This window comes from Pelodiscus sinensis, chromosome 8, assembly GCF_049634645.1.
Source record: "Pelodiscus sinensis isolate JC-2024 chromosome 8, ASM4963464v1, whole genome shotgun sequence".
Lineage (NCBI taxonomy): Eukaryota > Metazoa > Chordata > Testudines > Trionychidae > Pelodiscus > Pelodiscus sinensis.
Window position 1 is genome coordinate 21,433,962 of NC_134718.1, and position 24,713 is coordinate 21,458,674.

The following is a 24,713-nucleotide window of genomic DNA, read 5'->3' on the forward strand; positions in this document are numbered from 1 at the left end:
AGGGCATCAGGTCAGTAGTTGCTTTGTGTGGCTGCTGTCTGAGGCTATCTCTGAGGCTCGAGCTTAAAGGGACCCCCCCGGACAGCCGGTTCTCAGCTTTTCCTGCTTCCTTGCCAACCTCGCCAAGGGACAGCAAAGCGTTGGTCTCTGTGCCCGTCTGTGTCGGTGCTTCCCTTTGGGGACACCGCCGCAGGTGGCAACATGGAGCCAGAGCTCGCCCTGCACCTTCTGGTGCACTTTCTGGACTTGCTCCTGCAAGCCTGCCACCAATGGCTCGAGGCTGCCTGGCACCACCTGGTGCACGTCAGCCCCCTGCCTCTCCACCTGGCCGCCCTGGGGGCCGTGGAGGAGCCACGGCGGTGCCCCGGCACCGGCGTGCCCCGCCGCATCTGGCGTCTGCACACCAGCAGCGACTGGTGGGACCGCATCGTCCTGGAGTGCTGGGAAGACGGACATTAGACCCAGAACTTCAGGATGAGGAGGGACACCTTCCTGGAGCTCTGCGAGTGGCTCGCCCCTGCCCTGCACAGAAGGGACACTCACATGAGGCCCGCCATCCCCCTCCAGAAGCGGGTGGCCATTGCCCTCTGGAAGCTCTCCATGCCGGACAGCTACCGATCCGTCGAGAACCAGTTCAGTGTGGGGAGATCCACCGTCGGAGCGGTGCTCATGCAGGTATGGCACTCGTCGGCCACTGCGCTGGAGGGGAGGGGGGCTGCGAGGAGGGGATGGGCCACCCCAGGGACAAAGGGGGGGCGGGAGGAGGCGAAAGCGCCCCACACCGGAGGGGTTGGTCTGTCCCGGCCGTACTACACGCCGCCTGGGGGGTTGCTTCCAGGAGTGGGGCGCGGGGCACTGCCAGGGCACGAATGCTCCCAGCCACCCGGGCGCCCCACTGATTGGCGCTTTGCTGTGTCTCTCTCTGCAGGTGGTCAAGGCCATCAACCGGGTGCTGCTCCACAGGCTGGTCCGCCTTGCCGACCCGGACGCCGTCATCCGGGGATTCGACGCCCTCGGCTTCCCGAAATGCGGGGGGGCCATCGACGGGACGCACATCCCCATCCGTGCCCCGGAACACGAGGCGTCCCGGTACGTCAGCCGCAACGGGTACTTCTCCGTGATCCTGCAGGCCGTGTGTGACCACTGGGGACAGTTCACGGACATTAATGTGGGCTGGTCCGGCAAAGCACACGACGCCCGGGTCTCCTCCGCAACTCCTCCGTGTGCCAGCAACTCCTCCGTGTGCCAGCGGCTGCAGGACGGGACCTTCTTCCCCGACCGCCACATCAGGGTCGGGGACGTGGACATGCCCGTGTGCCTGGTGGGGGATGCCGCCTACCCACTGCAGCTGTGGCTGATGAAGCCCTACACGGGGCACCTCAATCCCTCCCGCCAGGCCTTCAATGCCAGGCTGACCAGGGCCTGCATCGTGGTACAGGGGGCCTTCGGGTGACTGAAAGCCCGCTTTCGATGCCTCCTCACCCGTCAGGACCTGGCCGAGCACAACATCCCTCCCGTGGTGGCAGCATGTTGTGTGCTCCACAATTTATGTGAGCGAAAGGGGAAGGCTTTCCTGCCAGCCTGGATGGCTGAGGCTGACTGCATGGCTGGACACTAAGGTCAGCCCCGCACCGCCGCTGTCCGGGAAGCCCAGTGGGGGGCCGTCCGGATCCGGGAAGCCCTGTGGGAGAGCTTCCTGGTGGAGGAGGAGGACTGACCTCTCCCTGCATGCCCCACTGGGTCCTTCTTCCACCCAACCCCCTTTCGCCTCCCTACCTACTGTCAAATAAAGACACCTTTTTTCAAACAAAAATGTCTTTTTATTTAACATAACTGGGGTGGGGGGTGGGAGGAAGAAGGGTGGGAGAGGGGAGGGGAAAACCTGGTACTAGGGAGCAGGAAGGGGAGGGAAGGGAGGAAGGGAAAGGAAAGCTCAGTGGTGGGAGTCCGGCTGCTTCTCCCGTCTCGCCACACTGCGGTCCGGGGGCGTTGGTGGGAAATGGTTGTGGAGGGTGGGGCAGGAGGGACGGGGGGTGTGGAAGAAGCAGGTGGGGGAGCAGGGGGAGCAGGAGGAATTGGGAAGCGGTCCAGCAGGCTCTGGAGGTGGCCTCGCAGGGCACGGCCCTGCTCCTCCAGGGCCTCCAAGCTCCTCCGGCGCAGCCTCAGGTCCTCCTGGACCCAGTGGTCCTGGAGACGGAGCTGTTGCTCCAGGAACCGGAGGTGCCGCCTCTGGTACTCCTCCTGGTTCCTGGCTCTCCTGCTTGCCCGGGCACGGGCAGCTGCTGCAGGCGGGGTGGTGCGCCCTGCAGGCCCAGGTGCTGCGGCTGTGGTGAAACAAAAACAGCGGTCAATTTCCCCAGGGGCCCAGGTGTGTGAAACCCAGCTCCCCTCTGCAAGGCCAGGGCCCCTGCAGGATCCCCAGCTGCTGCTCCGTGGTGGGCAAGGCCCAGGCGCACGGTCACGGGGCTCCCTCTCGCCCCAGCCCCCCATACACATAAGGGGAGCACGATGGTACTCACAGGTGGATGCCTCCCCGGCCTCGGACGACACAGGCGAGTGGCTCTGTGGGGTGCCTCGGGGGTCCCAGGTCCTGGGCAGGCTGCTGGCAGGCTCCTGGCTCTCGGAGCCCTCCTCCTCCTTCTCCGTCTCCTGGAGCGGTCCCTCTGCCCCGGGGTCTATCACGTCCCGGGGGGCAGGGACGGCATGAGCCCCCAGGAGGCGGTCCAGAGCCAAAAACTGGGGGCACGCCTCCGGGTCAGCCCCTGGCAGGCAGGCCCGGGAGTAGGACTGCCGCAGGTCCTTGATTTTCCAGTGCACCTGCTCCCAGCTGCGCTGGTGGCCCCTGGCGGCCAGGCTGGCAGCCATGCGGCCATAGACTGCCATAGACTTCCTGTGGCTAGTGCGGAGATCGTGGACATTGGAGGCTTCCCCCCAAACCTCAATGAGGTCCACGATCTCCGCACTAGACCACGTGGGCGCCCGCCTCTTGCGGCCCCGGGCAGGGTCCCGGGAGCTGCCAGGCTGGTCCCGGGAAGAGGGGGAGGGCTGGGTGTCCTCGGGTGGCTGGCTCATGGGTGTCAGGTGCAAGGTGTTCTGGCACGGGTGCTGGCAGCCTTGCAACTGGCACAAACTGTGTAGCCAGCCTGTGGCCCTTTAAGGGCTCCAGGGCCGGGAGGGGGGCAGTAGAGTTTGCCTGCTGTTGGCCAGAGTGGCCACCAGGGCAAGCTGGGAAGGGCTAGCCTCCCACTAGTTCGAATTAAGGGTCTACACAGCCCTTAATTCGAACTAGCAAGTTCAAACTAGGCTTAATCCTCGTGGAAGGAGGATTACCTAGTTCAAACTAAGCGGTCCGTTAGTTCGATTTAAATTCGAACTAACGGAGCGCTAGTGTAGCGCCTATGAAAGTTAGTTCGAACTAACGTCTGTTAGTTCGAACTAACTTTGTAGTGTAGACATACCCTAAGGTACTAGAATAGACCACACCCCAGTAAGCAATGGAAGTGTTGGTAATGCTGCTAGACAAGGGTTACTTTCCATGGTCCTACAAAATTTCGGGTTCAGCAACAGTCAGGTCCTAAAAGTGCTGGACTAGAGAGAGAAGTTCAACCAGTTTAAAAAAAAAACATGTGCCAAGTGTTTTTTTTTAAATGGAGGTCTAAACTTAGGGCAGCAAAATCCATGTTCATGCACAGTGCTTCTCAAACTTTTGTAGTAGTGACCTTCTTTTACAAAGAAAGCCTCTGAGTGTGACACCTCCTCCCCAATTTAAAATAATTTTTTTGCGTCTAAGATTATTAATAAATGTTGGAAGTGAAGCAGGGTTTTGGGAAGGAGTTTGACAGCTTGTGACCCCTCCCCCCATGAAATAATCTCATGATCCTCTCAGGGGTCACAAACAACCTGTAGTTTGAGAATCCCTGTTAAAGCACATTTCTTAAAAAGTCAGATTTCTCAAAAGTGTTGTGTACTTACCACTACCAAAGCAACAATTTCAAAAGTGAAAGGTTAGGTTTTAAGGAAATGAACTGACTGGAGTCTAGGTAATTTGAGTGTTCTTCCTTTGACTTCCTGCTGTATAGACAGCACCAAAAGCCAACTTAAGCTATTTTGTCTTCAGCTTCGTAATTGATTTTAAGGTTAACAACATGATCAAATAATGGTACTGCTAGCTATTCTTGTGACCATAGTTTATGGCAATTTGACAGTACACTTTTACAAAAGTCAACCCTTCCAACATCCCTAATTCAGGATAGTGAATGTGTATAAGATGTGAGTTAAATCTCTGGTCACTATAAGGTGAGATTCTTTTTCAAATTGTCAAGCTCTCTGAGTGTTGGGGTTGTGGGAAGTAATACTTCTGAAAAATTTCATTCCCACTATTTCAGTCAGATCTGCTAGGATCTTGAGCTGCATAGGACATGAAATATTGATGTTCATGTTCCAGTGCTGTATTTGGTAGAAGAGTAGTTTATAATTTGGATTCAACTTTCCAGGGTTGCCTTCCTCTTGTGCTGATGTTCGATATGAAGGAAGAAATTGAAATAGAACCAGAGATTGTAAGTCAACTAATGGAACAATTAGATGTCTTCATCAGCATCAAGCCAAAGCCAAAACAACCAAGCAAGGTTGGTGAAAGCCTAACACATTTTTCAAATTAGGAGGTATGTTCTTTGTACACAAAATCCCTAGAATGCCATATGAAATTCTAGCAGACTTACCTGGCATTGCACACATCCCTTAGGACAGGGACTGGCAGTGTGGAGGGTGCAGGAGTCAGGGCAGGGCCTTGGGTATGAAGGGGGAGGGCTCAAGGCAGGAGTCAGCGTGGCAGGTTGAGTAGGGCTCAAGGCAGGGGTTGGGATGCGAGAATGAGAATTGAACGGTGAGGAGAGACTGAGGGCAGGGGCTGTAGATGCAGGAATCAGGGCAGGAGGTTGAGAGGAGGGGAAACTGAAGGAAAGGGAGAAGTGTTTAGGGCAGGTGGTGGCCTGCGGAGGTGGAGACTGTGCATTCTGCCCACTGGCTTATCCCTGGTGGGGGTGCAGAAGGGTCAGTGCAGGCTGGTCTCACCAATGCTGGCTGGAGGGGGGTGGTCAGGATAGGGGGAGGCCACATAGCCTCCCTGGTCCAGGGGACAAAGGAAGGAACATGCAGGCTGGTCCCAGTGGTGCTCCTCAACCCCTAGCCTTGGGAAACAGGCTGGCCCCAGTGATGCTCCCCAGCCCCAGTCTGGGGGGCAGAAGCGGAGGAGGATGTGCAAGCTGGCATTCCCTGGGCCCAGTTCAGGAGGACAGTGCACCTTGGCTCAGGGACTAGAGAGAGGGCCATGCAAGCCAGGCCCCAGTGGTGCTCCCTGGGTCCAGACAGAGGGGCAAAAACCCGTAGTGCAGGGTGCAGGGCAGGCAGCAGGCAGGCTGTGGCTCTTCCAAGAGGTGGCAAGACTGCTGACCAGTAGGGCTTTCCCCCCATCCAGCACTGAAGTGAATAGCTAGGGGGAGGAGTTTGAGGCATTGGGGCCACTTACTCAGTCCAGTGGCCAACAAAATGGTGAGCCCTAGCTGGCCACTCTCTTGATGTGCTATAGCTGTCCCCAGTGGTCACTCTGCAGTATAACTGGCCCCCTCCACAATCACTGCTCCCACTGGTCATTCTGCAGTATCTCTGTCTGTCTGATCAGCCTACCTCCCTTTCCATGCTATGGAATACAATCCCATTCCAGTCACTTTCCATTTTCCTGGCACAACCAGTCCCTGACTTTGCTTTAAATTAGGAGAAAAGGAAACTGCATTCCAAATGTGGTGGTCCTAGTCTTACCATTTAAGAGGAGTTCTTGAACAGATGGACTCACAGATAGACAGACACATATTTCTCATATATATAGAACACGTTATTCCTGGATATTGCATTACAAAGAGCCATTCAGTTTTGTTACACCTTTGTCTAAACTTTGCTACTGCACTAGTGATGCAACCAAATTTGGCTCTATTAAAGAAAGTGCCATTCTTGGATTTCAGTGAAGTTGTACATATTAGGAGTAGAATTTGGTCCATCAGTTTTAAGCTGAGAAATAGTTTCCAATCAAAATACATTTTTCAATTTAATTATACACACGATAAAAATGTTTCAAATGAATGCTCCCTACTACACTAGCTTGTGTTCTGCAGCAGTTTTTTTGTTTTGTTTTAAATATTTGACAAAATTTGGATAATCTGTTTTGTCTAAATGATGGATCCTGCATATCCTTAGGAGAGAGAGTACAAGTCACAAGTAAAACTACTCTTGAGTTGGTTTACAGGATCAAATCTTAGAATCATGGGCTTTCATGGGCAAAACCCACTCCCTCAGATGCATTGAAGTGGAAATAACAGAAACAGAGAGAGAGAGATAGCAGCAGCAGAAGTACCTGTCAATTGTAGGATCCATGCTAATGAGGCTAATTAAGTGGGCTGGATGTGTCCCTAGGTAAATTCATGGATGTTAGGTCTATCAATGTCTTTTAGCCAGGATGGGTAGGAATAGTGTTTGTCAGTGTCTAAAAATGGGTGATGGGAGGGATCACTAGATGATTACCTGTTCTGTTCACTCCCTCCAGGGCATCTATCATTGGCCACAATCAGAAGACAGGATGTTGGGCTAGATGAACCTTTGGTCTGACCCAGTATGGCCATTCTTATATTCATTTCTGATGTCTGATTTGTGTCCATTTATCCTTTGTTGCAGAGACGGTCCAGTTTGGCCAATATACATGGCAGAGGGGCAATGCTGTCCCTTGATGGCATATATCATATTAGAGGATCTGCAGATGTAAAAGCCCCTGATGTCATGGCTTATATAGTTAGGTCCTGTGATGGTGTCACTTGTATAAATGTGTGGACAGAGTTGGGAACAGGGTTTGTTGCAGGGATAGGTTCCTAGGTGAATATATCTGAGGTGTGCTACAGAGGTTTTGCTTCAGGTTAGAGGATTGTCCTCTCTCCCAAAGCCTGTAAGAGAGAGGGATGATTTTCCAGGATAGTTTGTAGATTGTCAGCAGTTTTGATTCCAAATGTTTCTACATTTCATGTCAATAAAAAGGAATATATCATTTTCATTTTGTACTCCTAGACTTCTCTCTTGGCTTCAGCAGATAGCATTGAATGCAAATAGAAAAACATGTTTTTGTTTGTTGCATGAAACATGTTTCTTGTAAATATAATGAGAACTAAACATGAGACTCTTATATCTAACTACTAGCTCACTTGGAAGCTTACATTAGTTGTTAGTGTCATTCCATCATCAGAGTCAGGCCATAATAATTCTCGCTAACTTTTTTATTAACTGTGTTTAATTTAAAAAATGAACAATATTCTTGGAACACACTTCACTTCTAAAGTTGAACAACAACATTATGAAAAATTTTCTACCCTTGCTTCAAAGTGCTGAATACCTTAATAACCACTTATGAATATTGTGTTTCTGCAATTTTATGTTGTTTTCTTAATTTACCATGGTATGTCTTCATTATATAGATTATACTGGCATAATGGTTCTGGCATACCCCATGGTGTACTGTAGAAGCAGCCAGCACTGATCAGGAAATGTTTTTTCTATTGGTATAGGAAGAGCCACCTCAACAAACAGAGTTGGCTATGTTGACAGAAGCCCTCTTCCATTGGCATACCTGCATCTGCACTGAGGTTCTGATGATACCTCTGACCAATGTAGCTATGCTGACACGACTGTGTAGACTAAGCCTGTAGCTCTGAAATACTCTTTTAAGACTTGTATTTTCATTGTTATATTATACCTATATATCAATCTCTTCTTTTCAGTCTGTAATAGTAAAAAGTGTTGAACGAAATGCCTTAAATATGTACGAGGCAAGGAAACGTCTCCTGGGACTTGAAAGTAATGGAGTCACCATAGCAGCAAATCCATCTACAGTTTCATGCCCTGTTGGCCTCTCGTGTACTGGTTTGGACATCTTGCCCACAGCAGGGTTAGGACTCACTGGACTTGGTATATATTTTATTCTTGATTTATAATGTTTGCAACACAGTTCACACATATTGGGAAGTACTGGACCAGCTACACTTTTGAATTCTGAGTAGCATTCAAGGCCCACTTTGATGTTTTAGGAATATTTGTCATTGTAAACATTCTCCAATATTGTAGTAATGGGTAGTGGGGACAGATTTCTGTACAGCTTCTGAAAGGTGGAGAAGTTTAGAAATTTGAAAATTACACTCTACATTAAGCTGAGTGGTTAGAGGAGTTACTCCTTTTTAGGTAGGATAATACATGACAGAGAGCATTTATAAGTCAAGTGTGACATCACATTTATGGCTTTCAGAGAATCCCTTATCCAACTGAATCCTTTTACTTCTGTAGGTATTCTATGGCTTGTCAAATTGAAACTTAGGTGTATGAGCAGGAAAAAGACTCCTTGACTACAAGGTAGCAGTTTGCCATTTAATATTACTTACAGGTTAGCCTTAGCAATCTTAGTAATTTTTGTTTGACTGTAATAACTAAATATTGAATGGCACTGTTTCTTCAGAGAGACAAGGTTGATGAGGTAATATCTTGTATTGAAAAGAAGTTAGCAGAATAAAAGATATTACCTTGGCCACCTTGTATCACTAATGCCTGGGATTGACACAGCTACAGCAATACTGAAAACTACTGTTTGTTTACTTATATGTTGTTGGCATTTGTCTGTCAGTGTAAAGCATAATCCAGGAATGTTTATATTTTCTGTCTTTTTCCAGAAAAAAATATTTATCCCATATGTACTCGAGGAAGGAATTAGCATTTTGTGTTTAGAAGTTATAACAGCTTGATCTCTTTTAGATGTATTATGCTTTCCCCCTATACAGGCAGTCCCCGACTTACGCGGATCCGACTTATGTCGGATCCGCACTTACGAACCGGGGCTTTTCTCGCCCCGGAGCTCACGGGTGGCGGGTCACCACCCGTGTCCTCCGGGGCGAGAAAAGCTTCTCCCGGTCTCCCTGGTCTTCTGGGGGAGTCCAGCAAAGCCGCTGGACCCCCCCAGCAGACCAGGGGGACAGGAGCAAAGCCGCCCAGGCGGCGGGGGTCCTGCCACCTGGGCGGCTTTGCTCTGGTGTCCCTGGTCTGCTGGGCAGGTCCAGCGGCTTTGCTGGACCCCAGCGGCTTTGCTGGACCCCCCCCAGCAGACATGGGGGACGCCCGCAGCGGGACAGTCCAAGCGCACTTGGGCTGTCCTGCTGCGGGCATGATCCAAGGCTTTGCTCTCCGTCTCCCTGGTCTGCAGGGGGGACGGGGAGCAAAGCCTTGGAGCACACCCGCAGCGGGACAGTCCAGGAGCGCTTGGGCTGTCCCGCTGTGGGCGTGCTCCAAGGCTTTGCTCCCAGTCTCCCTGGTCTGACCAGCAGACCAGGGAGATGGGGAGCAAAGCCTCGGAGCACGCCAGCAGTGGGACAGCCGCGGCGCGCCTGGACTGTCCCGCTGCCCGCGTGCCCTGAGGCTTTGCTCCGCGTCTCCCAGGTCAGCAGACCAGGGAGACGGAGCAAAGCCGTGGAGGACTTGAGCGGTCCCGCCACCCCCGTGTCCCTGGTCTGCTGGGGGTGGGGTGCAGCTAGTGCCCCCCCCCCAGCAGACCAGGCTTTTCTTGCCTACCCCTGGGGTAGAGCAGCTGGGGGCTGCTGGGTTGGTCTCGCAGCGCCGCTCCGGACCAACCCGGCAGCACCCCAGGTGCTCTGCCCCAGGCGTCCTGATTCAACCGCTGCTGGTCAGTTTCAGCAGCGGCTGAATCAGGACGCCTGGGGCAGAGCAGCTGGGGTGCTGCTGGGTTGCTACAGTAGCGCCGAGGAGCCACGCTACTGGAGCAACCCAGCAGCACCCCAGCTGCTCTGCCCCAAGCGTCCCCAAGTCAGCCGCTGCTGAAACTGACCAGGACTACAGGAAGCCCGAGGCAGAGTTGCTCTGCCCCAGGCTTCCTGGAATCAGCCACTGATCAGTTTCAGCAGCAGCTGACTTGGGAACGCCGGGGTTTCTTAAGTTGAATCTGTATGTAAGTCAGAACTGGCATCCAGATTCAGCCGCGGTTGAAACTGATCAGTTTCAGCAGCGGCTGATGCCAGTTCCGACTTACATACAGATTCAACTTAAGAACAAACCTACAGTCCCTATCTTGTACGTAACCCAGGGACTGCCTGTACTTGGATTCTCAAACCTCCTCCATGCAGAACCATCACTGACAGAGAAGTGGTCAAATGAGCCATATTTTCTTATGACTCAGAATCCCGCAATTCTTTATGGTTGCATCCCAGAATCCATGGTTATGTCTGGGGTTGCAGCTGGAGTCTTGGCTTGTGCCATCTCTACGTTTTTTACCATGTTTCTCACCCATACTGCCAGTACTTTATACAGTTACAAAACATGGAGAGTTTTGTGCATGGATGGTGGATGCTGAATGGGATTGTGGATTCTTAAGGGTAGTGAGGTTTACTGATGGAGGGAGGCAGCACGTTCTTCCCAAGTGAGGCCATGCTGCTTCCTCACACTTTCCTCCTCCACGTTTGCACACCCTGTGCTCCAACAAAGGCACAGCTGAAAGAAAGTGAGGAGCTGGCTGAGAGTAAAAGGGCTGCAAAGTAGCTTTTCCTTCCGCATCATCTTTAATCAGTACTTCCCAGAAACAGTAGAGGGAAGAGAAGAGAGAGTAGCTGCATTTAGCAGCTGCATGAGCAGCAGTAGCAGGCCCACCAATGTGGGGGAGGCAAAGGGGCAGTTGCTCCTGTGCCTGGTGATTCCAAGGTGTCCAGAACTCCCAGCTGCTGCTACTGCAAAGGAGGCTGGAGCCCCAAGCCCTTGAAATCACCACCGGAACATTGTGCTGAGTGTTAGTGGGACGACGCACTGCAGTCTGTGCAACACTGAGTGCCAATTGTCCCTGCCCCATCCACCCAAGGCCCCAACCCTTCTGGGAGCGCAAAGCCACCCTCCCATACACCTTGCTAAAGGGCCCACAGAAGCTGTCAGCTCCCCTGAGCAGCAGGTAGATTCACTGAAGTACCATAGTGGTGGGAACCAGGGCATTAGGAGGAGCAGAGCTTCTCCTTCCTTTTGCTTAGCTCCCGCAAGTCATAGTAGGTGATGGTTTTTGGTGACTCCCCTTGCCCCACTCACATGTACGCACTTCAGAAATATGTGTCCTAATTTAAGTGTGTGCTTTCTCAGCAGAAATAACACTTCCATTTTTTAAAAATCAATTCTGTCACGACTTATTTCTGTTTTAAAATGTTCTTTACAGTTCCTGTATAAATATATATATAAAGAGATATGATTGTTTTGACAGGTCTCTTAGGTCCTACTGCCTTATCTGTCAACACCTCTACTGCTCCAAACTCTCTCTTGAATGCCCTTAATAGTTCCGTTAGTCCTTTACAGAGCCCAGGTTCAGGCACACCCAGCCCTACGTTGTGGGCAACATCTCTTGCCAATACAAGTGCCACAGGTCAGTAAAAGTTTAATATAAATGAAATTAGTTCTTAATTTGTCACTCAAAAGAAAAACATAAAAGAGAGACCCGTGTGTTCTTTAGTCTCATACAAGGAAAGAATTCTACAATGTATATTCTTGTAAATACATAAATATCCAAATATGAAAATTTTTAAGTGAACATAGTGGTGCTTTTATAATGTCATAAACGCTTTTTTTTCTGAAAAAAAAGTGTTAGGATACAAATCAACTGTTGAATAGTGCTTTAAGTAATTGGGTTTGATCATTTTCAACATAATTATAATTCAAATTTTTTTTGTAAAGTTCAGCTTTTATTCAGCCTGATGTACTCAACTTGTCAGTGAACTAGAATATTACTTAATTTTTGTAACAGGTTTTTCTGCCATACCACATCTGATGATACCATCTTCTGCCCAAGCTGCTTTAACTAGTATTCTTCTATCTGGAGTGCCTAATTATAGTCAGAATACTCCATCTCCCCCTCCTGGCTTGACTCCCGTTGACATTCATGTGAATGGCATGCAATCAGAGAGCAAAAAAGGTTCAACTTCTTTAAATGGTCATGTAAAGGTAAGTGGCATGATCTTGTCTGGAAAAATTGATCTCTGTTTGCACTGAGCTTCCTGTGAAACACTCTAGGGAAAAACTAATTGCTTTTATCCATCATGACACTTCATGATCATTTATTTCAAACTGTAATAAACGTGCTTAGAAAATGTAACTTGAAAAACATTGTCAAATTATCCTCCCTAAATCCATGTACGAGTAGCCTGCCTTCCTGAAGAGAAAAGGGAGTAAAAAACCAAGATACACTTAAACACGTTTTTGTAATAATTTCAGACATCAAGTATCAAGTATGCTACACTATCTGCCTCATCATTAGGAGAAAATGTGTTGAGCACAAACCACAGTGATCCATCAAGGCAGACAAATAGCCATAGCACCTCAGAACAAGTGACTACCAAGTCAGATACAACAGAAGGTAAGATTTAGCATTTGACCTGTATTCTTCTGGTAGGTAATAGTATTAGTTTTACAGCGTTTATGCATTTTACAGAGAAATTATGAAAGGTAAGATTAATTTTTGTGTCATCACTTTATTCTCAGCCACACTGGAGGAAAGCATGCCCACCACTAACATATATGGTGTCCCATTGATTACATATTGTCTGCACATTAAAATTGCACCACTTTAACTATACCACTAGTTAAAACTAGTATGGATGCAGATGAACTGGTTTAAATTGGTTTACACCACACACAGTTTATTCCCATGTGGAAGAGGAGTAAGCTATATGGACGTGAGCACATTTGTAGCGAAGTAACTGCATCTGTGCACTGGTATAACTATCTATCTACAGTAAACTTCCGATAATCTGGCACCTTTAGGATCCAGTGGGTGCCGGATTATCAAATATGCCGAACTATTGAAAGGGAGGGCTATGAGGGGTCTGGGATGGAGTGGGGGGGATGCGCCCCTCAGCGCTGCGGGACCAACCCGGCAGAACCCCAGCTGCTCTGCCCCAGATTTCCCCAAGTCAGCCACTACTGAAACTGATCAGCGGCTGACTCCAGGAAGCCCGGGACAGAGCATCCCAGCTGCTCTGCCCCGGGGTTCCCGGAGTCAGCCGCTGGTCAGTTTCAGCGGTGGCTGAATTGGGGAAGCCGTGGGCAGAGCAGCTCCAATTGTCCAGCACTTCCGGGTTCCAGATGGTGCCGGACCATCAGGCGTGCCGGACCACTGGGGGGCGGGGGGGAGTGTGAGTGTGTGTGTAAAAATCAATAAAAGTTTTTCCTGACAGATGACAGAATCTTCCTGCTGGGCGACAAAATGAGGTCGTCATGTCATCAGTCTCTCTCCGCAAAGCGAAAGCGGACAGAGATAAGGGGTTAGGCGAGCGTAGCAAACAGTGGGTACAGCCCCCTAGTAGTTGTTAAGACTCAGCTCCTTACCCTACTTACTTCTATTAGTACTAACTGTTGTATAGTCTAGGCCTAATGGACATTAAAACCAGGCAATTTTTTGAGTGGGCATCTTGTGAAATCTCATCTGCAATACTGTGTACACTTCCAGTCACATTTTTCAAGGAGGAGAAGTTCAGACTGGAACAACTGCAGGGTTGTTGGGATGATTGGGGAATGCAGAATCTACCTTTGGAGAGGAGACTGAAAGATCTTGTCTGTCTTAGCCTCGCAAAATTAAGGGTAATGGGGGAATATGACTTCCCATTCTAAATAAATCATAGAGGTAAACGTTAGGGAGAGAGAAGAACTAATTAAGCGAACACAAAAGCCTTTTTATCTATCAATGGAGTAACATTCTTGAATAGAATCCCAATAATAGTAGGGCATGAATAATCTAACTAGTGCTAAAATAGAGCTTGATAAATTCAAGTCAAGGATTATAAAGCCAGGTTGCTTGTGATAATGCTGGTGAGCGGAGACTGGACTTGATGACCCAGAGATCCTAGCCAGTCCATGTTCCTGTTTCAATATTTTACTTAATTTAATTTAGTTCTTTAGAGTTTACAAATTTAATATAGTTATTTTTTATCTTTAAAAAATCAACTTTTTTAAAGGTATTAAATAAGATTAATCATAGGTTATCATAGAATCCTAGGACTGGAAGGGACCTTGAGAGGTGATCAAGTCCAGTCCTCCACCTTCACGGCAGGACCAAGCACCGTCTAGATCATCCCTGATAGATGTCTATCCAACCTGCTCTTAAATATCTCCAGTGATGGAGATTCCACAACCTCCCTAGGCAATTTATTCCAGTGTTTAACCACCCTGACAGTTAGGATTTTTTTCCTAATGTCCAACCTGATCCTCCCTTGCTGCAATTGTTTTTGTGCATACAGATTAAACTCCCTAGTATTTACTGACATCAGGCAAAACTAGTCTTTTATCTCTTTTTAGGTTCATGGTCACCCCAATAATGACATAATAAAATGTATTTACATCAATAAAAAATAAAAATATTTGAGTAGTGAAAATTTAAACACAAGTCTTTTGTGCCTTTAATTGTTGATCATTATGAAAGCAACACTAGTTTCTCATGGAGAAATTTTTCAACTTGAAATTGGGCTAAATTTTTTTAAGTAACTGGCAATTTTTGGGTGCCTCAGTTTTTGATTGTATGGCTCAAAATACTTTAAAGGGTTCCAAATTGTTAGAAAATGCTGAATATCCAGCTTCTGGAAATCATACCCTGTAAGGCAAGGCTACTCAACATGTGCCCATTGGCCTCGTGTGTCCCATGGCCCGTTTATTCGTGGCCTGCGGTGTGATTTGGGTTTACATGGTGCTCAACACGTGGCCCACGTGTGGGGTCCTTTGAACATGACCTCCACTGGGAACACACTATATAATGGTCTTCTGTTGATATGTGTTTTAATAGTTAAATTCCTGGACTGTCATTGCTCGGTAAAAGTGCTGTCATATGGGTGGAAATCGGGTAAATATTGCATTTTATTAATATCAGCAGAACTGACTTAAGTGGGCCCTGCATGTTGTGTAGTCTTGCCTTAATCTTTGTATTCATGCCCATCAGTGTGAAGGAAGCTATTTGCATAAACATTTGCATGTATATGCAACCATGCTTAAGTTGCAGCCCTCGGCATGTGCTATGAGTATCATTGTAGCCCCTCGGGCTTCCAAAATTGAGTAGCCCTGCCTTAAGGTGTTTCATACGGTCGCCAAAACTGAAGTCAACCAAAATCACCACAAATTTTAAACCTTAGGTTATTGGTTTTGACATTATTTGCTATGACATGGCTAACATTGCACATAACTTGAAAATATATCCCTTAGTTTTATAGTACACATATGATATGAGTGTGTGCTCCTAATTATGCAAACATGTTATTGTGTGATTTCTAACTGTGAGAAAATCAATACATCCTTTAAATGCTAGCCCTTTATATGCCTTTACATGTGAAATAGTTTTAATTCTATTTAAATTATTGCTGCTAATTTTCTAAATATACTGTACACCAAGGTTATTAGCATATGAAAGGACTCTTTTTTTCTCCGTGCTGTAGGTTGCAATGATGCTTTTGTAGAAGTGGGAATGCCAAGAAGTCCATCACATTCAGCAAATGCCAGTGATCTGAAGCAGATGATGAGTTCTTCCAAACAGTCCTGTACTAAGCGGCAAACAGTAGAATTACTACAAGGAACCAAAAACTCTCATTTACAGTATGTCACACTCATGGGTATAGAATTTAGTGATGCCTTATAATAATATTTAGTATTTTTTAACTTTTTCATTTATTTAAATCAAACTAATTTTGAATCCTACTTAATTTAATTAACTACTATTATTTGTTTTATAACAATCCCTTTAAGTTGTTAATATTGTAAACATTTTTTACATCTAAGAATTCTTCCCTCTCAATCTACCGACCAAAAGCCACCCTTCCTCCCCTCTGCTTTCTCCAAGACTGGCTCTCCAAGGAGCTTTTGGTACATACAGCTGTTTACATTTTTTTGTTTTCTTTTGTAATACTAGTGGATTTTCTTAGCTATCTTTCATTTGCAGTTATAAATACAGTGCTTGAAATTTGTTTTCTTAATGAAAAATAGCTTCTAATGGAAATACTTCTACATTTTCAAATGCTTGATTAAAAACAGAAAAATAGAAGTGGAAAAACCCCTTTAAATCATTTTTTCAATGCAGGTGTATTCTCTATTTACTTGTATATTGTAAATATTATCATATTTTGTCCAATCTAGTTTTAAATTGTTTATACGAGTCATCCACTACTTTTTTTTAGAATCTAGTCATAATAGTCATTGTTAGGAAATAATTTCTTTACTCAGCCAAAATTTTATCTTGCTCAATTAGCTTATTTCTTGTGATTTTTTTGTGATTTACAGTTGCTTCTACTCAGTAGTCTCAGCACATATCTCATTCTAGCTACACAGCTTTAGAACTTCGTAGACGATTCTGATACTCAAACTCAAATATCTACATATACATATATGGAGTATTTTCTAAGGCTATTCTTGAAATTATTGTTTCAGCTATTCACAGGATTTTAAGATAAATTTTGATTCTATTGAGATTAAACAAGGTGAACAACATCTGAATTGGAGAAAAAAATGGAATCTGGTGTGTGTGGGGGGGAAGGGGAGGTATGTATTAATGAATCCCAGAAAAACATGCAGCCATGGAGAATAAAGAAGTGAGCCTTGAAAATATATTATCTTTAGTTAACACAACATATGTCTGTAAAAGGAAAGTTGAGGCCTTAGAAAATGTTTCTAAAAATGTAATGTTTGTCTAGTGGTTTTTCTTCAAACTTACTGCTAACGTTTTTGGGGAAAGTAGTTCATTCATTCACTTCACTGAATGTTCACTGTTTAAAACAAAGAATAGTGATGGATTGAAAGCATTATAGACAATTCAGAAAAATAGCTTCCTTTACTTTTCCAGCACCACAGAGAGATTGCTTTCTGATTCTGAGCTGAGTGCTTCTGAAGGCCCCGTGGCTGATAAAAAAGCCCCTGGGAGTGAACGAGCAGCCGAGAGAGCAGCAGCTGCTCAACAGAATTCTGACAGAGTGCGCCTTGCTCCACCATCATCATATGCAAATATGCAGGTACCTATTCATACACCCAAATCATAGAATCCTAGGGCTGGAAGAGCCCTCAGAGGTCATTGAGTCCAGCCCCCAGCCCTAAGCAGGGCCAACCCTGTAGTTAGGGCTTTGTCAAGCCGGGACTGCAGGGATGGAGATTCCTCCCAAGGTAACCCATTCCAGTGCTTCACCACCCTCCTAGTGAAATGGTTTTTCCTAATGTCCAACCTAGACCTCTCCCACTGCAACTTGAGACCATTGCTCCTTGTTCTGTCATCTGTCACCGCTGAGAATAGCTTCTCTCCATCCTCTTTGGATGCATGTAAACTAGTGCATTGTAAACATTGATAAATGTCCAGTGCAAATAATAATTAGTAACTGGTTTGGCTGGCTACATGACTTGTCAATATTTTCATTATAAGCATCAAACAGTATTATCCACTTCACATTTGGAGGTGATATTTCCTCTCACAATGTAGTGCATTTTAAAACTGGTAATGTAAAGCATAAGTATTATCTTACATCTAATGCTAGACAAAGAGAAATGTAACTGTGTCTAGGAATATGTACAAATGAATCCAGCTACTATTTGATTGTAACAGGCCTTACCTGATACAGTAAACTTTAGGACCCAGGGGGTGCCGGATTATCAAATATGCCGGACTATTGGAAGGGGGGGCTATGAGGGTTCTGGGGGAGGGGGTTGCCACCCCAGACTCCTTATATTCCCCCCCCCCTTCCGATAGTCCGGTATATCTGATAATCCGGCACCCCTGATTCAGCCGCTGCTGGTCAGTTTCAGCAGCGGCTGAATCGGGGACGCCTGCGGCAGAGCAGCTGGGGTGCTGCCGGGTTGGTCCGGTAGCGCCGCCCCTCGGCGCTGCGAGACCAACGCGGCAGCACTCCAGCTGCTCTGCCCCCGGCTTCCCCGATTCAGCTGCTGGTCAGTTTCAGCAGCAGCTGAATCAGGGAAGCTGGGCGCAGAGCAGCTCCAATTGTCCGGCTGCCTGGAGCACTTCCAGGTTCCCGATGGTGCCGGACCATCAGGAGTGCCGGAGCATTGGATGCCGGACCAATGGAGTTTTACTGTAATAGCAAAAACAGAATGCTTTTATATAAAATCCTGGTTTTTGAACTTTTGAGGTTACTAGGTTTTTTGGGTTATATGTGGATGTGAGGTATTTTGTAACATGATTTGATGGAGAGAGTTATACAGTCTTTTCAAGTACGCAGTTGAATACAGTTGCAACTTTCCTTTCTAGCTGGATTTGTCCAATCACATTCTTGTATATGCACACCAAAGAATGTATTACAGAGCAATAAAACCTGCTATTCAAACAAAAAAGATCCCTGGAATATTCTTCTCAAAATTCTGACTAAAGAAAAGAATAAATATAATACAAATATAAGCAGAGAATAAACTTAATTTAATAGAAATATAGGTCTGAAAGAGACCTCAAGAAATTATCTAGTTCGTTTCTCCTTGCTCAGGAAGAATTAAGCATACCTAGACTATCTCTTCAGATGCTTGGCTAATCTGTTCATATAAACTTCCAGTTACAGGGATTCTACAATCTCCCAAAATAATCTGTTCCAATAATTAATTATCATGATAGTTAGAAAGATTTTCCTAATATTTACGCTACTCCCATGCTCAATCTGTATGTGCATGCATGTGAAAACGTTACGGCTTTGAGAATGAACATGAATATTAGTTGTTCTACAAAGAAAGACTACTTGAGACTTTTCATAAGACATGTCAACATGCATTCTTCTATTTGTCTGTTAGTGAAGTCCTGCTGGTGATTTAGGATTTGTTTATACAGGCTCATTCACCAGCAAAGCTATATTGCTAGAATTATACAGTTATAGTTATGCCAGTGTAACTCCCCGTGTAGACACTTATTTCAAAATAAATAGTGTTCTTTTCCAGTTTAGTTTAGTTTAGTTTAGTTTAGTTTAGTTCACCAATGTCTACACAGGTGTTATGCTGCCATGCCATGAAGTTGTCCATATAATCATAGCAGTATAGTTCTACTGGTAAATTTCCCCCTTTAGATGAGCTCTTTACACAGGCCTCTGCAGTAAATAGATGGTCAATCGGTGGTTGAAATTCAAAGCCTTTACTTTAATCATGATCAAATTTCTAATCTTCCAAGGGGAAAAGTCCTGTACAACTTCAGATATCCCTTAACTTGGTAAGTTTGATTAATATAAGTGTGAACAATGCATATTTGTATGAACAGATTTACTGATCTATAATGGGGAATACAAGTGTAATTTACTAAAGAATTGGCATAAAAATTATATACATTGTATGACTCCCATTATGATGAGTAGTATAACAGCATATTGTCCTGTATTATATCAAGCTATTTTTCTGAATAAGATACTTTAAAATGAAAATGGAAAAGAATCTAAATGGTATGCAGAAAAATGCTGCTTAGTATAGTTGCATAATTATCTGTTGTTCTATTATAAGTAGACTTATTTTCTCTAGGGTTTTAAATACTCAGTCAACAGGCAATTCAGAAAAAAAGTCTCAAATAATGCCTCATAAAAACACCACGTATGCACACTTCACATACTGCTATAACATTACTCACATGAAAGTGGGAGAGAATAATTTACAGTACTAATTAGCTAGCTTTGAATTAATATTTGATGTATGTCAGGCTTTTATTGGATGACTGTTATGTTGTTGTGCAGTGCTTAACATTCTTCCGAGATGAATTCATGGACCGTGAAGAAAACCTTTGTTTTTAGAAAGAGCTGTGTACTAGAATGACATTTAGTTAAAGCAGCAATTAAGGCATTTTTTTTGTCTGTTTAATTTTTAGGCATTTGACTATGAACAGAAGAAGCTATTAGCAACCAAAGGTATGTGGAGAAACAGTGACTTCTAACATTTATCAGTATATGTGACAAAGAAACTCTCCAAGAGTCAGATTTGTAGTTTTTAGCTAAAGTGAAAAGTTAAGTACAATGAACTCAATATATTTGTCAAATGTATTTTGAGGATATTTTGATACCAGTTTATAGAATATTATCAGTACAAATACAGAAGTTACATTATTAGAATTATATAGAAGGCTAGTAACAGAATATATCTGTAAAATTCTGCCACTTACATTAATCTTGGGGATGAATTAGTATCAAACTAATTTTAACAAGCACATTGCATTCATTTTTCTCTTTTGGAAAATGGTTATGATTTTCTTTAAACATCATGGGCCTGATTGTCTTAGCTTCTGCACAGTGTTTACTACTTTGTAGCTTCTATGGACTTGTTCCTGTCTTACAAGGGTCTGAAAAAGAGTGGGAATGAGGCCCTCTTGGAAATCTGAGATGCTGAGAATGTGGGTTAACATGACCTGTCTGTGTCCAGAATGTCAGTGTTTGGCCTGAAAGATGCATTTATTTGTTAATGTTCTGGGCTTAGTGCTTTTAAATGTCTTTTTCTTTGCATTTTTAAGCTATGTTAAAGAAACCTGTTGTAACAGAAGTGAGAACTCCAACAAATACATGGAGTGGCCTAGGATTCTCCAAATCGATGCCTGCAGAAACCATCAAAGAACTAAGAAGAGCTAATCACGTATCGTACAAGCCATCCATGACAACTACGTATGAAGTATGTAAAATTACAGAATATTTTAAATGTTTTCCATAAATTCAGTAGGCATTTCTTATATTTAAATGTGTATATGTTTGTAAAAATCTTGTGAGACTCTTACCTGAATTAGTGCTTGAAGATGCTGCATAATCTCTTCCAGCAAAAAGCTCCTTATATCTTGGCATACTGGAAACATCCAGTCCATCCATAAAATAATGGTAATCCCATTGTTAATATTTTTAAAAAAAATCTGTTTCCAGAAATTGATCTTGTGGAGCAAATTAAAAATATCACAGGAGTGGGTAATGTACTAATTAGTGAAGTATGAAAGTATTAGTTTGAAAGTAAACTGTAATAGAGCTTACTGCAGGTTAGTAGAATGATGAATGCAGGGAGTTCTATTTGCACTCCCTTTTGTCCCTGAGAATTGCTGCATTGGTATTCACTCCTGTACAAGGAGAGTGGCACCTCCTTTCTTAGGAAACAGCAGCTATAAATTTCAAAGAGGCCTGAAGTCAGAGGCTGCACAGAGAAGGCCCTGTCCTCTACTTAAACTCCATTTTTGTACTAATTCTGACAATTGTTTTGCATTGCATCATGCTGTTGTAATCCTGTCCAGCCCCACCACAGCCGACCTCTTTATTTCCATCTTCATTCATGTTGTCTAAATTCTAGGTAGGTGGGCTCTTTGGGCAGGGACATTCTTATTTGGGTACAAAACACATATTGAACCACAATAAAGGTGTGGCTTGGTGCTTCCCCTTTGGTGTGCATAAAGTCAAGGTATATCTTTCAGCTACATGTGGGAAATTTGCAGTATTGTATCTATGAACCAGAAAAACAAGAAGAAGAAAAATGTAAAGCAATCTCTGCCAATTTTCTGAAAAAATATCCTGCTAACATTACTTCTCAGCTATCAGACTCATTTGTCTTTGTATATTTGTTAAGCTGTTTCCTATTTTCTCCAAACCATTATACGTTCACTGTTTCTACAAGTTTATTAGCAAACACATTATTCCAGAAGAAAAAGGTTTTGAGCCTTAGTCATTTGGAGTCTGACCAGGCACAAACCACATCCTCCGTTCTTTCTACTGCTAAATTCTTATTTTTTCAGTGACTCCAGTTCCCAGTTTGGTATGTGCTGTTGTGCAAACATCTGGTGAAAATAAAAACCCTGGCACTCTTATAATATGTTCCTTGCTTCCCTTTGGCTTTTTTCAAGACTTTGTTATTCATAGCAGAAAGCACTGCTAATCACTTTATCCTTTACATTTTCATTCTTGATGTGGTCCAGAAGATATATGCTAAAGCATTGTTTCTCAAACTTTTTTTCTTTTATAAAGTACCCCTAAAAAAAAAAAAACATTATAAGTACCTACAGTTTTCGGACGCACAAATTTTTTTCTACCATTGCAACACATTTGTTTAAACAACTTAATCGAAGCCAAGGCAAGCAATGCTTAAATTTGACACTTTACGCCGGGATCTTAACAAAGATGCTAATTATCTTACCCATTACAAACATAGCTTCCCCAATTATCACCTCTAATATCATTAGCTCGCAGTCATTTACTTTCCCTCCTCATCCCCCCTCTGTTCTGAAATTTGATTTCTCCTTTTTATATGTGTTCACTTTTTTTTATTGTATCCCTTTGGTATATATGGTCATGTCTATTTTCTTCCACAATTTGATCTGAGGAAGTGGGTCTGGCCCACGAAAGCTCATCACCTAATAAACCATCTTGTTAGTCTTTAAAGTGCTACATAGTCCTATTTTTTGTTTCAGCTAGACTAGACTAACACGGCTACATCTCTATTACTATAAAGCAAGCAATGAAATTTTTGGTTGTAAAAAGTACAAAAATAATAAACCGCTATAAAACTTAAAGCAAAAATTCAGTTTTCTCCAAATTTCAGTTGTGTTGACTTCTCTCAAGTCCCCATAAAGGTACTCGTACCTCTGGTTGAAAACACAGTGCTAAAGCACTGCTTCTCAGTAAATAGCAATTGTCTCACTATATGAAGCTTGGTTTTTTTAAAGGTAACTTTGCTTAAACTTTTTCATAGAAACAGAAGTTTCTGTCTAAAATGCATAAATTGTAATAATTCGTTGGTTCATATTTAACTGTAAACAGCATATTTAAAATTATTGAAAAGCTGGTGTGTTTAACTGAGCTGCTTCAGAGAAACAAATTGTCAAATCACAAATCAGTGTAACATTTCTGTTTCTGCAATAATTTCCTTGTGGTCCCTTGCAGGGTTCATCAATGTCTCTCTCATGTTCCAGCAGTCGGGAACATTTGGGAAGTGGTACTGAATCTGATAACTGGAGAGATCGTAATGGTATCAGTCCTTCAGGTCACAGTGAATTTGTCTCATCAATTGACAGTCCCAAAAGGAAACAAAACAAATCAAGTAATTTCCTGTTGATATATTTAATGAGGATATACAATCCATGGGATTTGGAGAATTACATTTTGCTTTAATCCTGGGGTCCTGAAATTTGAAAAATAATACTAAGTGGTTTACTTTGAGGAATTGAAAATACTTAATTGTGTTAAAGATTTTATATTTGAAAAAGTGCAAAGTAAATAAAAATCTGTATAATACTACATAACATTTAAAATAATTCAAATGTAAAATGTCTAAGGTTAAGTAACATTGTAGAGAGCTTAGAAAAAAGTTATACTATCTTAGGGTCTTTTACTCGCTGCAAAAATTCTGTGAAATTCTCTAAGAGCTCATCCTTGGATTCTCATGATTCTAGTGTATTACACAGATATTGTAAAACTAACAATCTGATCAAGTCTACCTAATTAAAGTTACGACTTCTTCTAGTTACCAACCTATGATGAATTTTAATGCATAAATATTTTGATTTTTAAATAGGATTCACCAGTACATTAGATGAGCCTGGCAGATTACCTTGGCCACCTATTTGCTTGAATCCAGATTTTAAATTAGTTTTGTATGGAAGCTATTTTACATCCAAATGTAGTTTGCAACTGGTCTCAGTCTCATATGGAAACATTAAGCTTTGTTTTTGTTTTGGGGGGGTTTTTTGGCCAGGCGGGAGGAAGCGGTGGAGCAAGAAAGTGGAGAATAGAAGATTTTAATTTATAAGTTTCACTGCTGCCGAGAGGGTGTATTTGGACATAAATAATCTGCTGTTCTTTATTTTAATTATATTTGTGTTATGTTTTTCCTTAATCACTGCTGAAGGAGCCTAAATCTCAGGTTTATTTGATAATAAATCCAGTAAGAACTGCACTTTTTTAGATGAAATACTGGCTGGGCCTCACTGGTCCAGCGCTCTTAGGACCTGACTAGTTCCGAATGAAGAAGTTTGCTGAACTTCTGTGTTCAGAAGTCTGCTTCTGGCTTTCCAGTCCACCACCCTTAAATGCTCCTGGCTCCTCTCTCACCCCAACTGCCCCCCCCCCCCCCGCCTCCAGGCCCCCTCACTGCTGCCCCAGCCAAGCTACTGCTATGCTGCTGCCAGCCTCCAGTTCTGGTGGGGCTGCCACAGGCTCCAGCCCCTACCCCAACCCCAAGCCCATGCTCTTGTGGGCTGCTGGGAGCTTAAGCCCCACACTAACACAGGCTGCCAGGGAATTCGGCCATGGCCCAGCCCCTGCCTGCCTGGGATTCTGGTTCTGGCCCCGCATTATCATGGGCTACTAGGGGCTCCATCTTCCGCTTCAGTTCTGGCCCCAATTCTGTGCTGCCGGGGGCTCCAACCCCACTCTGCGCTGTTAGCCTTCCTGCCCCTAGGATCCTTGGTCAAGTAACTTCTGTGGTCCTGCCTCACCATGGATGTTGCTAGACCAAAGAGTGCCAGTTTTGGGAGGTGCAACCTCCAGTTTAACTTAATGAAGAAATGTTCTTTCCTGGCATTCCTTAATCAATCATATGGTATTAACTGCATATGGTAGTTCTATGGTGAACATAGTAAAGTGAGCTTAACTTATCTTCAGCATCAAGTTCATCTAGTCTCTTAAAGTCATTTGTTTAATAGGGAGGTCTTA

The 24,713-nt window shown here is 44.3% G+C and overlaps 1 protein-coding gene across 2 annotated transcripts in view; it reads left to right on the forward strand.

Moving 5' to 3' along the window:
• Positions 1–24,713, forward strand: part of BICC1 (BicC family RNA binding protein 1) — a 241,577-nt gene that overhangs the window by 203,681 nt on the left and 13,183 nt on the right. For both annotated transcript variants that reach the window (XM_075934848.1, XM_075934849.1), the window contains 10 exons: positions 4,494–4,625; positions 7,812–7,998; positions 11,324–11,482; positions 11,861–12,057; positions 12,328–12,469; positions 15,531–15,687; positions 16,928–17,093; positions 19,913–19,952; positions 20,549–20,703; positions 22,944–23,100. In XM_075934848.1, coding sequence (XP_075790963.1) covers positions 4,494–4,625; positions 7,812–7,998; positions 11,324–11,482; positions 11,861–12,057; positions 12,328–12,469; positions 15,531–15,687; positions 16,928–17,093; positions 19,913–19,952; positions 20,549–20,703; positions 22,944–23,100 — 1,492 coding nt within the window. The remainder of the gene's footprint in view (positions 1–4,493; positions 4,626–7,811; positions 7,999–11,323; positions 11,483–11,860; positions 12,058–12,327; positions 12,470–15,530; positions 15,688–16,927; positions 17,094–19,912; positions 19,953–20,548; positions 20,704–22,943; positions 23,101–24,713) is intronic.